We start from the raw sequence: 12,027 nt of genomic DNA, 5'->3' as shown, positions 1-12,027 counted from the left end.
GTGTTTCTTGACTTCCTACTTCTGCATTCCTGTCCCCTATAATGAAAAGGACGTCTTTTTTGGGTGTTAATTCTAAAAGGTCTTGTAGGTCTTCATAGAACCGTTCAACTTCAGCTTCTTCAGCGTTACTGGTTGGGGCATAGACTTGGATAACTGTGATATTGAATGGTTTGCCTTGGAAACGAACAGAGATCATTCTGTCGTTTTTGAGACTGCATCCAAGTACTGCATTTCGGACTCTTTTGTTGACCATGATGGCTACTCCATTTCTTCTGAGGGATTCCTGCCCGCAGTAATGGATATAATGGTCATCTGAGTTAAATTCACCCATTCCAGTCCATTTTAGTTTGCTGATTCCTAGAACGTCCACGTTCACTCTTGCTATCTCTTGTTTGACCACTTCCAATTTGCCTTGATTCATGGACCTGACATTCCAGGTTCCTATGCAATATTGCTCTTTACAGCATCGGACCTTGCTTCTATCACCAGTCGCATCCACAGCTGGGTATTGTTTTTGCTTTGGCTCCATCCCTTCATTCTTTCTGGAGTTATTTCTCCACTGATCTCCAGTAGCATATTGGGCACTTGCTGATCTGGGGAGTTCCTCTTTCAGTATCCTATCATTTCGCCTTTTCATAGTGTTCGTGGGGTTCTCAAGGCAAGAATACTGAAGTGGTTTGCCATTTCCTTCTCCAGTGGACCACATTCTATGAGACCTCTCCACCATGACCCTCCCATCTTAGGTGGCCCCATGGGCATGGCTTAGTTTCATTGAGTTAGACAAGGCTGTGGTCCTAGTGTGATTAGATTGACTAGTTTTCTGTGAGTATGGTTGCAGTGTGTCTGCCCTCTGATGCCCTCTTGCAACACCTACCATCTTACTTGGATTTCTCTTACATTGGATGTGGGCTATCTCTTCACGACTGCTCCAGCACAGTGCAGCTGCTGCTCCTTACCTTGGATGAGGTGTATCTCCTCACGGCCGTCCCTCCTGACCTTGGATGTGGAGTAGCTCCTCTTGGCCCTCCTGCGCCCGCAGAGCCATGGCTCCTTGGATGTGGGATTGCTCCTCTTGGCCGCTGCTCCTGACTCTTGTGTGGGGTAGCTCCTCCCGACCACTGCCCCTGGCCTCGGGCATGGGGTAGCCCAGGTTATTACAAAGTGACAATGGGACATCATTTACTTCTAAGGTCACCCAAGGGGCCTCTAAAGTATTGGACATTACTTATTATCTCCTTTGTGACTGGAGGCCTCAGTCTTCAGGAAAAGTAGAAAGAGCCAAGCAATTCTTAAAATCAACTATAAAAAAGAAAACCCAGGAGACCTCCCTGGGATGGAAGGAGGCTTTACAAAGAGTTCTCCTCTATATCTGTATTGACCCTAAGGAACAGGTTGGTCTTAATCCTTATGAAATGCTCTATGGGAGACCTTTTGTTTATGTCAGTAACTTCTTCTTTGATCCAGAGGCTCAGACTCTCTGGTTTTATACCATGGCCACTGGGCAATTCCAACAGGATATATACTTGTGGGGTGTCAACCAGGACCCAAAAGATTCTAAAGAGTCACTACTATCTGCTCCAGGGACTCAAGTCCTAATTAGTCTGGAAAGATGGGTCTCCAAAGGCTCAACTCCAGCCCACATGGAAGAGCCCCAACCCTGTAATACTTTCTACCCCCACAGCAGTCAAGGTACCAGGACATGACTCCTAGATTCACTACTCACAAGTCAAACTGTGGAAGAAAACAGAAGAGGATACTCAATACACCTGTGAGCCCCTGGGAGACCTCAGATACCTATTTAGAACTACAAATGAGTGCCATTCCAATGAATGCCCCCCAAATTAAGTTTCTGGGGATAAGATTTCTCAGGATATCTCTAAAGAGCCAACACAGCTTGGCAGGGGTTGTACTCCAAAAGAGACGAGAGATAGATTGCCTGATCCCTGAACAAGGAGGGACTTGAGCCATCTTGAATGAGACGTGTTGTTTCTGGGTAAATACCTGCAGCTAAGTTAAAGTCTCACAGGCCTCAGGAAAAGCATTCAGACCTTACAGGGTCTCAAAGAAAGATCTGGAGAGTTCTCAGGGTGGCTACAATCTCTCTTTGGGGGATCCTCCTGGCAATGGGAAATTTGGACTTGGCTAATGCCCCTGCTAATCCCTGTTATCACCATACTGATGCTGCTTATGATTGCTCCATGTATTCTCAGTTGTCTAACCCGTTTTGTCTCTGCCCAGGTCAACAAGCTACAACATGCAGTGTCAGTTCAACAAGGATATATAAAACTAGAGCCAACCATGGAAAATATCTCTCACCCATGGATGGACACCGCTATAAGGGCTCTGAGGCTTGAGACTAGCAAGAGGGGGAGGCCCAATGCCTCCTCGCTGTCTCAGTTCAGCATCCAGAGAGACCTTGACTCCACTATTCCCAAAGAATTGGGCCTCCCGTCTCTTGAGGGGGCGATGTTAGATAGTTAGAATAACAAAAAGGAGTCAAGAATGGTGCTGGCTAAAAGACAAAGAAGGGAAAAGCCCACAAATGTAGAACACAGGAAGGTCTGAGGACCGGAGTGAGAACCTCAACTAGAAGAAACAGCACTCCTGGCCAGCCCAATTTACATAGGGTAGGCCCAGGGAGGGAGATAAGTGTGTAAAAAGAGGAGCCAACGTTGAGCCAGGGGCTTCTCTTCTCTTCACGTCTTTTGGGTCGGTCTGCCCTCACGCCTCGAGGATGTATTTTCCTTTGCTTTCTAAATAAAACTGAGCTGTAACACGGAGCTGTAATACTGGTCCGCTGGAAGAAATTACATGGTGCTATAACACTGGTCTGTCCAAGGAAATTTACACGGGGCTGTAACACTGGTCCATCGGTTATTTCAAATTTTTGTCACGATGAGACAGAACTGAGGAAATTACAAACTCCCCCGACATTACCGTCTGAGCCATCAGGGAAACCCATACTCCTTATACCAAGAGGATGTTAGATTAAATTACAAGACAATTAGATACACTATATTTAGATCCACAATGAACCTTAACACATATTATAATACATATATCATATGTACATATTTTATGCATATTAATTATACACATACACCTTTAAATATATGTACATACATACACATGTACAAGCATATGTTATTTTACTGAGCTTCACAGATGTTGCACTTTTTTCCAGTTGAAGATTCATGGCAACCCTTGGTTATCAGATGATGATTCAAATTTTTTAGCAATAAAGTTCATTTAAATTAAGGTATGTACATTTATTTAAGACAGAATGCTATATGGCACACTGAATAGATTGCAGTGTAGTGTGAACATAAGTTTTACATGCACTGGGAAACCAAAAAATTGCATGTCCCTCCTTAATGCCAATTCTCTTTACTGTGGTGGTCTGAAATCAAACCAGTAATGTCTCTGAGGCTTGCCTGTAGGGTCGTATCATTTAATTATTACAGAAAGTGCACAATTTTTCTTTCCTGGAGAATGGCCCACATTCTGGGTTTGGCTGATTGTGTTTTCAGCTGAAATTGGAAGCGATCCCTCATGACTGATATGATCTGGTATTTGACCTGGAGATTGATTATATTCTGATACAACTTTTCATCAGGACTATGGGTGGCGTTCTGTTTTGCCATTACAGCACAGTGGCAAGCACGTTATACCTGGTTGTTCCACAATAAGGGAAGAGCAAGAGTCAGGTGATGTCAACCTCTTTCATCAAAGTTTCACCTGGCAGTTTCAGCCTCCATTGTTTCCTAAACTGATAGTTTCAGTAGAACTTGCAAGATAGTGATTTTTGCCAGTTCTGTTCGTCCTTCTCCATCTACTTTTTAATTCACCTAATAATTTTGCTGTACATTTTCTTGACCACCATACCCCCATCGCTCAACTGCAGTTGTTCATTGTCACAAACAGTCCTTCATTATTACCAGCATCTTCAGTGTCCATAATCTCCATTTCAATCATTCTGTTTTTCATCAATAACTTTTAAAAAATTTTATTTATTTTAATTGGAGGCTAATTACTTTACGATGTTGTAGTGGTTTTTGCCATACATTGAGATGAATCAGCCATGGGTGTATATGTGTTCGCCATCCTGAACCCCCCTCCCACCTCCTTCCCCATCCCATCCCTCTGGGTCATCCCAGTGCACCATCACTGAGCACCCTGTCTCATGCAGTAACTTTTTAATCTTGTCTCTGCAATTTAACTTTGTTTTAGTTCCACTCAACTGTAACCATTTATCAATCAACCATTACTTCCCATCTTATTGCCCTTCCTCTAGCAATGCAGGAGAAGGCAATGGCAACCCACTCCAGTACCCTTGCCTGGCAAATCCCATGGACGGAGGAGCCTGGTAGGCTGCAGCCCATGGGGTCACTAGGAGTCAGACACGACTGAGCCACTTCACTTTCACTTTTCACTTTCATGCATTGGAGAAAGAAATGGCAGCCCACTCCAGTGTTCTTGCCTGGAGAATCCCAGGGACGGGGGAGCCTGGTGGGCTGCCATCTCTGGGATCACATAGAGTCGGACATGACTGAAGAGACTTAGCAGCAGCAGCAGCAGCTAGCAATGCAGGTGTTTTGTTTTGCTTGTTTCAATTAAAAGCTTGTTTTAATCAGCTCTATTGTGTAAGTCTAAGAGTCTTTGACAGAAAAGTAATCATTTATACCGTCTTACATGATATCTCAATAAAGTTGGGAAAAAGAATTAAGATGATCATTTCCCTTTACCATTATGAAATGATCCACTTCATCTGTTATTATTTCTCTTTTTCTCAAAATCTACTTTGATATTACCATATCTCCCCTAGCTTTCTTGTGTTACTGTTTGCACAGTGTATCTGTTTCCTTCCTTTTATGTCCAACATAGCTATGTCCTAATATTTAAAGTGCAACTCTCAACACAATATACAGTTACCTGTGTTTTCTTCCAGAAGCAGCAAACTTCTGGCACAAGAACTTGTTTCTCATGTGCCAGGTTAATATTTTATTTCTTCCTCTGGTTGCTGGTAATGTTGTTGTACTTTGTGAAAATTCATCTTGGTGCACACTTAGGAAGCATGTGCTTTTCTGTATGTATATCATGCTTTGAAAAGTTTGCTTGAGAATTTTACAACATAAAAGTCATTTTGTCTGCTGGCAATAAATTCAGGCTTTAAATGCCTATCACCTTTAAATTCCATAGAGACTCACAGTGTCCCTTGAACCAGCAGATCCTCCAGTGCCTGGAAGGATTTCAGACAGCATTTGCTTCCTCTGGTTAAGATGACTCAGTACCAGGAATGTTTTCATCAAGAGCCTGGAAAGTGGAGGCTGGTGGCTGTTGCCCATTGTTCTGCTCCAGGCTGTGTTGGATTCCATATCCAAAATATATGGCAAAGCCTAGGAGGGAAATGAGACAGTGAGATGGAAAGTAGGCTCTTTCCTCACTTACAAATGCCCAGTGGGTTTCCTGTTATGGCATCTGACACAATGTGAGGGGAGGGATAGTAGGAAGAGGATTGGGTTCAGTCACTCAACAGTGCTCTTTGGGGCACTTCCCTGGTGGTTCCATGGTTAAGAATCTGCCCACCAATACAGAAGATTTGAGTTCAATTCCTGGCCTGGGAACTAAGATCCCACCTGCCTTGGAGCAACTAAGCCTGCACTGAGACCGCATGCCAAAACTCAGCAGTTACCTGTGACTACAGAGCCCACATGGTCTGGAGTCTGTGCGTCACAACGAGAGAGAAGCCCACAGACCACAACAAAGAGCCCTCAAGCTGCAACTAAGACCCAATGTGACCAAATAAATAAATATTAACAAAGAACCCTCTTTTCCATAGAAAACCACTCACCAATCACATTCCAGATGCCAAGTTGGACCCAGATCCCAGACGTCATCTGCATCATCAAGTAAACGTTCACAAAGATGCTCACCAGTGGGAGGACAGGGAGAGCAGGGACCTGTGGCAGAGTCAGTTCATCCCTGAACACAGCCCAGACGTCGGAAAGGGAGACCCTACTGGGGTGGGAAGACTCCAGTCCAATCGCAGCTGTGTGTGCAGTGCCTACTTAGGTTGGGTGTGTAAAGGACCAAGAGTGGATCAGGGAAAGGTCCACTGGTTTTAGCAACTCCCCTTCTTCCCTGGTCCAGCAAAGGCTGTTTAGACCTAAAGCACACAGATCTCCTTCACTCAGGGTGGACACTTTGGGCACATAAGGTCACCTACCCTGAATGTAAGAGGAGAGGGGTTCTGGGGCTGCCTCCAGATGATGACCGTGATCCCAATGATAAGCAGCAGCAGCAGCACAGCCACTGTGGTGTACACGGGGTCTCCAGAGAACACATATCTGGACCTTTGAGCCAGTATCATGGTCAGGATCATCAGCAGGAGAACTGCAAGGGTCAAGGAGGAGGAGAACAGGCTGGACTCCAGAAGACCAAAGCATCAGGACCTTGGGTCACACCCCTCCCCAGGCTGCCCATATCAGGAATAGCCATCATATGTCCAAGACACCTCAACAGCCAAAGACACAGGTTCCCACCCTATCTTGCCAATTTCAGAATATGATCAAAGAGAAATCCCACTGCTCACCAAGCAGTAAAGCACATCCATAGACAATTTGGCCAGATTTCCGGGTGGGGTTGGTGCTAATAGGGTCACACAGACTCTTTAGAATCCTTGAGATTCCTGCTTCAGGTACAGATTCCAAAGGACTTGCTTCACGTTCAGAAGTGCCAATTTCATTTTCTGTTTTCTCCTTCTTGCTTAAATTTTGGTCTGGTTGGTACCTGAATTAGAGGTATTAAAGATATATTATTAGATTGGAACAAAAGTAATTGTGGTTTTTACACTGTTGAAATTTACCATTTGATATTGGAATACATTCTAAATAAATGTAGCTATATTATACAACATTTTATGCACATTATATTTTTTTAAAAATTTGCTGTTAAAATAAACAGCAATTGAAATCTCCATTTCAATCATTCTGTTTTTCATCAATAACTTTTAAAAAATTTTATTTATTTTAATTGGAGGCTAATTACTTTACGATGTTGTAGTGGTTTTTTCCATACATTGAGATGAATCAGCCATGGGTGTATATGTGTTCCCCATCCTGAACCCCCCTCCCACCTCCCTCCCCAGCCCAATATTTATTTTAGACTATAGAAATGACGTTAGACAAAAAGCAAATTTGAGTGATTTTTCTATTTGAGTTCAAAATAGGTCATAAAGCAGCAGAGACAACTTGCAACATCAATACATTTGGCCCAGGAACTGCTATTGAATGTACTGTGCAGTGGTGGTTCAAGAAATTTTGCAAAGGAGATAAGAGACCTGAAGAAGAGGAGCACAGTGGCTGGCCACTGGAAATTGACAATGACCAATTGAGAGCCCCTTAGACTGCAAGGAGATCCAACCAGTCCATCCTAAAGGAGATCAGCCCTGGGTGTTCATTGGAAGGACAGATGTTGAAGCTGAAAGTCCAATTCTTTGGCCACCTGATGTGAAGAGCTGACTCATTTGAAAAGACTCTGATGCTGGGAAAGATTGAGGGCAGGAGGAGAAGGGAACGACAGAGGATGAGATGGTTGGATGGCATCACCGACTTGATGGACATGGGTTTGGGTGAACTCTGGGAGTTGGTGATGGACAGGGAGGCCTGGCGTGCTGCGGTTCATGTGGTCGGTAAGAGTCTGACACGACTGAGTGACTGAACTGAACTGAACTGAACTGAATTGAGAGCCATCATCAAAGCTGATCCTCTTCCAGCTACATGAGAAGTTTCTGAAGAACTCAACACTGACCCTTCTATGGTCATTCAACATTTGAAGAAAATTGGAAAGGTGAAAAATCTTGATAAGTGGGTGACTCATGAGCTGACTGAAAAGCTTTTCTAAATTGTCATTTTGAAGTTTCACCTTCTCTATACAACAACGACAATGAACCATTTCTTGATTGGATTGTGACATGTGATGAAAAGTGGATTTTATATGACAACTGGTGATGACCAGCTCAGTGGTTGGACTGAGAAGTTCCAAAGCACTTGTATCAAAAGAAAGATCAGGGTCACTGTTTGGTGGTCTGCTGCTGGTCTGATCCACTACAGTTTTCTGAATCCTGGTGAAACCATTACATCTGAGAAGTGTGCTCAGCAAATCAATGAGATGCACTGAAATCTGCAATGCCTGCAGCTGGCATTGGTCAATAGAAAGGGCCCAATTCTTCACCATGAAAATTTAAATTCCATTTAAAATTCACGGTTGGAAACTGTAATTACGTTTGCACCAACCTAAAAACATCAGCCCATAGTCTCCCAACATAGACGGCTCCATCAACTTTTTTCCTGCCTTAAGCCTAGTGCAGCACTTAGAAAGTGGCATGGATATAGAAGATGATCACCTCCCCCATCAATCCCCACCAGGTCAAGACCCCCAGTCAAGGTGTTAGCAGAGTCTCACCTGAGGACGAGAACAGAAATCACCACGAAGGAGTAAGCAAGCAGGGTCCCAATTGCCATGAGGTCCACAAGGTTACTGAACTCTAAGAATAATGCTGTGACCCCTAGGATGAGGGTACAAACAAGGTGTGGGGAGAGAATGAGAAACCACTGGAAACATACAAGTTAAGGACATTGATCAAAGAAGGAACGAGTTTTGTTCACACACCTGCAAGAGTTCCGGAAGCCAAGATGGCCATGATGGGAGTGCGTGTGCGGGGATGGATCTGGGCAAGTCCTTGGAAAAGGAGCCTGTCATCTGCCATCGCATACGTCACTCGAGACATGGAGAACATGGTACCCAGGAGGCTGGAAGAGATGATGGAAGCACAGGTGAGAACATGGAGAAGTAGGACAGACCGAAGGTTCTCCTCCGTAGTCTACCTGAGGTGGAGTAAGATGTCTCTTCATGTTGTCTCTCAAATAACAAGGGATGGGTTACCTGAACATCTGACTGTAGATGGAGAGAAAACTTTGACACTCACCTGGATGAAAGAGCACAGAATGTGCCAACAACCACGACGTATCTGGCAGGGCCCCACCCAATATGGAGAAAAGCCTGCGGCAAGGGGCTCTCAGGATGAATCTGGTAGTAGGGCACCATGAGGGTGAGTGCCGCTGAGACACCAAAATACGCCAAAAAGCAGATCAAGAGTGAGACCACGATGCTGAAAGGGATGGACCGCTGGGGATCCTGGGCTTCTCCCCCTGCAAGATGGGAGGAAATACTGGGTCAGCAAACATGCCGGGGTGAAAGCACAAAATCAAATTCCCTCCTCCATGTTCAAAAGCAGGTAACCTTCTCCCAATCCCTATGTCTGAGGACGGCCCAGCCTGTGCCCAGACCCCCGATGGGAAGCACAATGACCATGTTACCTGTAGTGGCGATGGCATCAAACCCAACAAACCCGAAGAAGCACGTTGCCGCTCCCTGGAAAATCCCATCAAAACCAAAAGGTGCAAACCCTCCAGACCCTGGAGGGCCCAAGCTATGATGAGAGAAGGAATGAGGAAGAACATGGGTGAGGTGAGTTCATCCATCCCTACTGGACTCCTCCCTTCACACCACAAGTCCTGGCCCCTAGGACCCCCATCACTTAGACCCATCACCCCAGATCTCTTTAGTCCCCACCTTATTCTCAGCCCCATACCATCTGACATGCATTACTGTGGACAAGGGTCCCCTCCTAACCTAGAGGAGTCATTGGATCCAGCTGCAGCCAGTGTGTAGTCCTGTTCTGTGAGCTGCCAGTTGTGCAGGTCTCCCTTAATGAAGCCAGAGAGGATGATGAAGCCAAGAACCAAAATGTTAATGCCTGTGAGCCATTTGTTAACCAGTGCTGACTCACGGGCTCCCAGAACCAATATTCCTGTGGGAGAGATGGAATATGAGACATTCAAGATAACCAAATCCATAGACACAGAAAGCAGACTAGTGGTTGCTGGGGGTTGAGGGTTGTGGAGGGTGGGAGTGGACAGATGGTCAGTAAGTGATCAGTGGGTACAGGGTTTCCTTTAGGGGTGATGCACCTGTTTGGAACTAGATGGAGGTGATGGTTGTACAACATCATGAATGTACTAAGTGCCACTGAATTATACACTTTAAGATGGTTAATTTCTTATTGTGGACAGTGTCACATGACACTCACAACGATCAAATCACCATAGTGTCCACCTTAAACTCATACAATGTTGCCTGTCAATTATGTCTCAAAGCTGGGAGCAACTGTGAAATGGTTAACTTGAGGCTAGATGAATGTCCTCTCAATTGAAAAAAAAAAAAGAAGTTTGATCTTGGTGCAGAGGAAGAAAGTTGTCATTTGAAATCAATGATTCTGAGCTGGGGAAATTTTATCTCCCAAGGGAATTTGGGGGATGTCTAGAGACATTCCAGTTGTCACGATTTTGGATATGGGCTTCACAACTGTCTCATAAATAAAGGACATTCAATCATCAGACAATGACTTAAAAAAAAAAAAAAAACCTACAAGGCACAAGACAGTCCCTCAGACTAAAGAATGTTCCTACCGAGAATGTCAGCAGTGCCAAGGGTGGGAAACTACGGTCTTTGTCTTGCTTTCCTCTCTGTCATATCACAAATCCTTTCCAGTACTAATTATCTCACCATTCTGCCACCCCAAGCCTTTCCCACCCTAGATCCCCTCCCACTCTCCTCTCTTCCCATCCTATCTTTGACCCCATCTCACCCATCATCACCAGCACCACACCCAGGGCAAGAAAGTCAGGATACTTGGCCAGGAAAGAGGGCACGTGCAGTGGGAAAGTTCCTCTTAAAGCTCGAGACATGTGGTTCCCAATCAGGCTGTCGAAGGTGGAGCTCCAGGCTCTGGCGACACTTGCAATGGCTGCAGGTGCAGAAGAAGAAATATTCATGAACAAACTTTAATTGAACCCCTACCATGTGCCAGGGGATGTATGTCATGGAGGGGAGCAGACAAAGTAATTAATCTCAAAGAGTTTCATTTCACGGGATAGGGAGAGAAGATACAGCTGATTCACAAAACAGCTCATCTGCTCAGAGTGTTAGGAGATCGGTATTTTGCAAGAAAAGATAACAGGAAATTGGGACCAGGAGGGCTGGAAGGTAAGAACTGAAATTTTAAGCTGATGTGTAAAGAAAACTTCCATGAAGCCAACAGCTGAGCAAAGGCTTCAATGTGATGAAGGGATGAGCCTCTGGGTCATGCGTCCCTCCCACCCACTCACTCCCTACAGTTCCTTTTACTCTGGGTTCCTAGTCCATCACTGAAGGAAAGAATAGACCCGGGTACAGTGCAATTGTGCCTTTTTCCTGCCACCATTACCTACTTCCCCCGCAAAGTGGATAATGAAGTTCTCATGAATGAGTTGAAGACCCTAATCCCCACTCCTTGTTTCCTCATCTCAACTCCCACGCCTTTCCCCTCCCCATCATCTCACTGATGGCGTAGGACAGTAAGAGGTTCCAGCCAGTGACGAAGGCACACAGTTGTCCCACGGTGACGTAGCTATAGAGATACGCAGAACCGGACCCAGGGGCTCGGGCCCCAAACTCGGCATAGCAGAGCCCGGACAGCACAGAAGACAAGGCGGCCACCAAGAAGGAGACGACGATCGCTGGTCCAGCTTTGTTCCTGGTCACTTCTCCAGGCAGGATGTACACGCCAGCTCCCAGGGTGATGCCCACACCCAAGGCCACCAAGTCGAGGGTGTTCAGACAACGGGACATGCGGCCCTCAGAGCCCTCCCTGGGCTTGAGCGGCCGCCTGCGGACCAGCTTCTGACCGCACTGACGGAGATCCTGACACCGCATCCTAGATGGAGTTGTGGAACTGTGATCTGCTGTGAAAACAAGACACCAAGCCATCAGGAGTGTCCATCCAGCACTGGGCCCGGCACACAGTAACTGCTTAGTTGTTATGACTTGGGTGGGTAAGAATCATGAGAGTTTTTTCCTTTCTTTCTTTCTGTTTGCCAGGCTCATGACTGGCAGGATCTTAGTTCCCTGACCAGGGATTGAACCTGG

General features: G+C 45.4%; 1 protein-coding gene across 1 annotated transcript; it reads right to left on the bottom strand.

Annotated features, from left to right (window-relative positions):
* Positions 1-5,274: 5,274 nt before the first annotated feature.
* LOC138096938 (cationic amino acid transporter 3-like) lies at positions 5,275-11,814 on the bottom strand. Its single transcript, XM_068993169.1, has 11 exons — positions 11,442-11,814; positions 10,709-10,867; positions 9,694-9,871; positions 9,378-9,490; positions 8,987-9,209; positions 8,671-8,810; positions 8,464-8,566; positions 6,593-6,789; positions 6,227-6,393; positions 5,852-5,960; positions 5,275-5,396 (listed from the first exon to the last, which is right to left on the bottom strand). Exons 1-11 carry the CDS (start codon positions 11,812-11,814, stop codon positions 5,275-5,277), a joined length of 1,884 nt encoding a protein of 627 aa, XP_068849270.1.
* Positions 11,815-12,027: the final 213 nt, after the last annotated feature.

Source organism: Capricornis sumatraensis, chromosome 20, assembly GCF_032405125.1.
Source record: "Capricornis sumatraensis isolate serow.1 chromosome 20, serow.2, whole genome shotgun sequence".
NCBI classification, from domain to species: Eukaryota; Metazoa; Chordata; class Mammalia; order Artiodactyla; family Bovidae; genus Capricornis; species Capricornis sumatraensis.
This window is presented reverse-complemented; position numbering and strand designations above follow the sequence as displayed.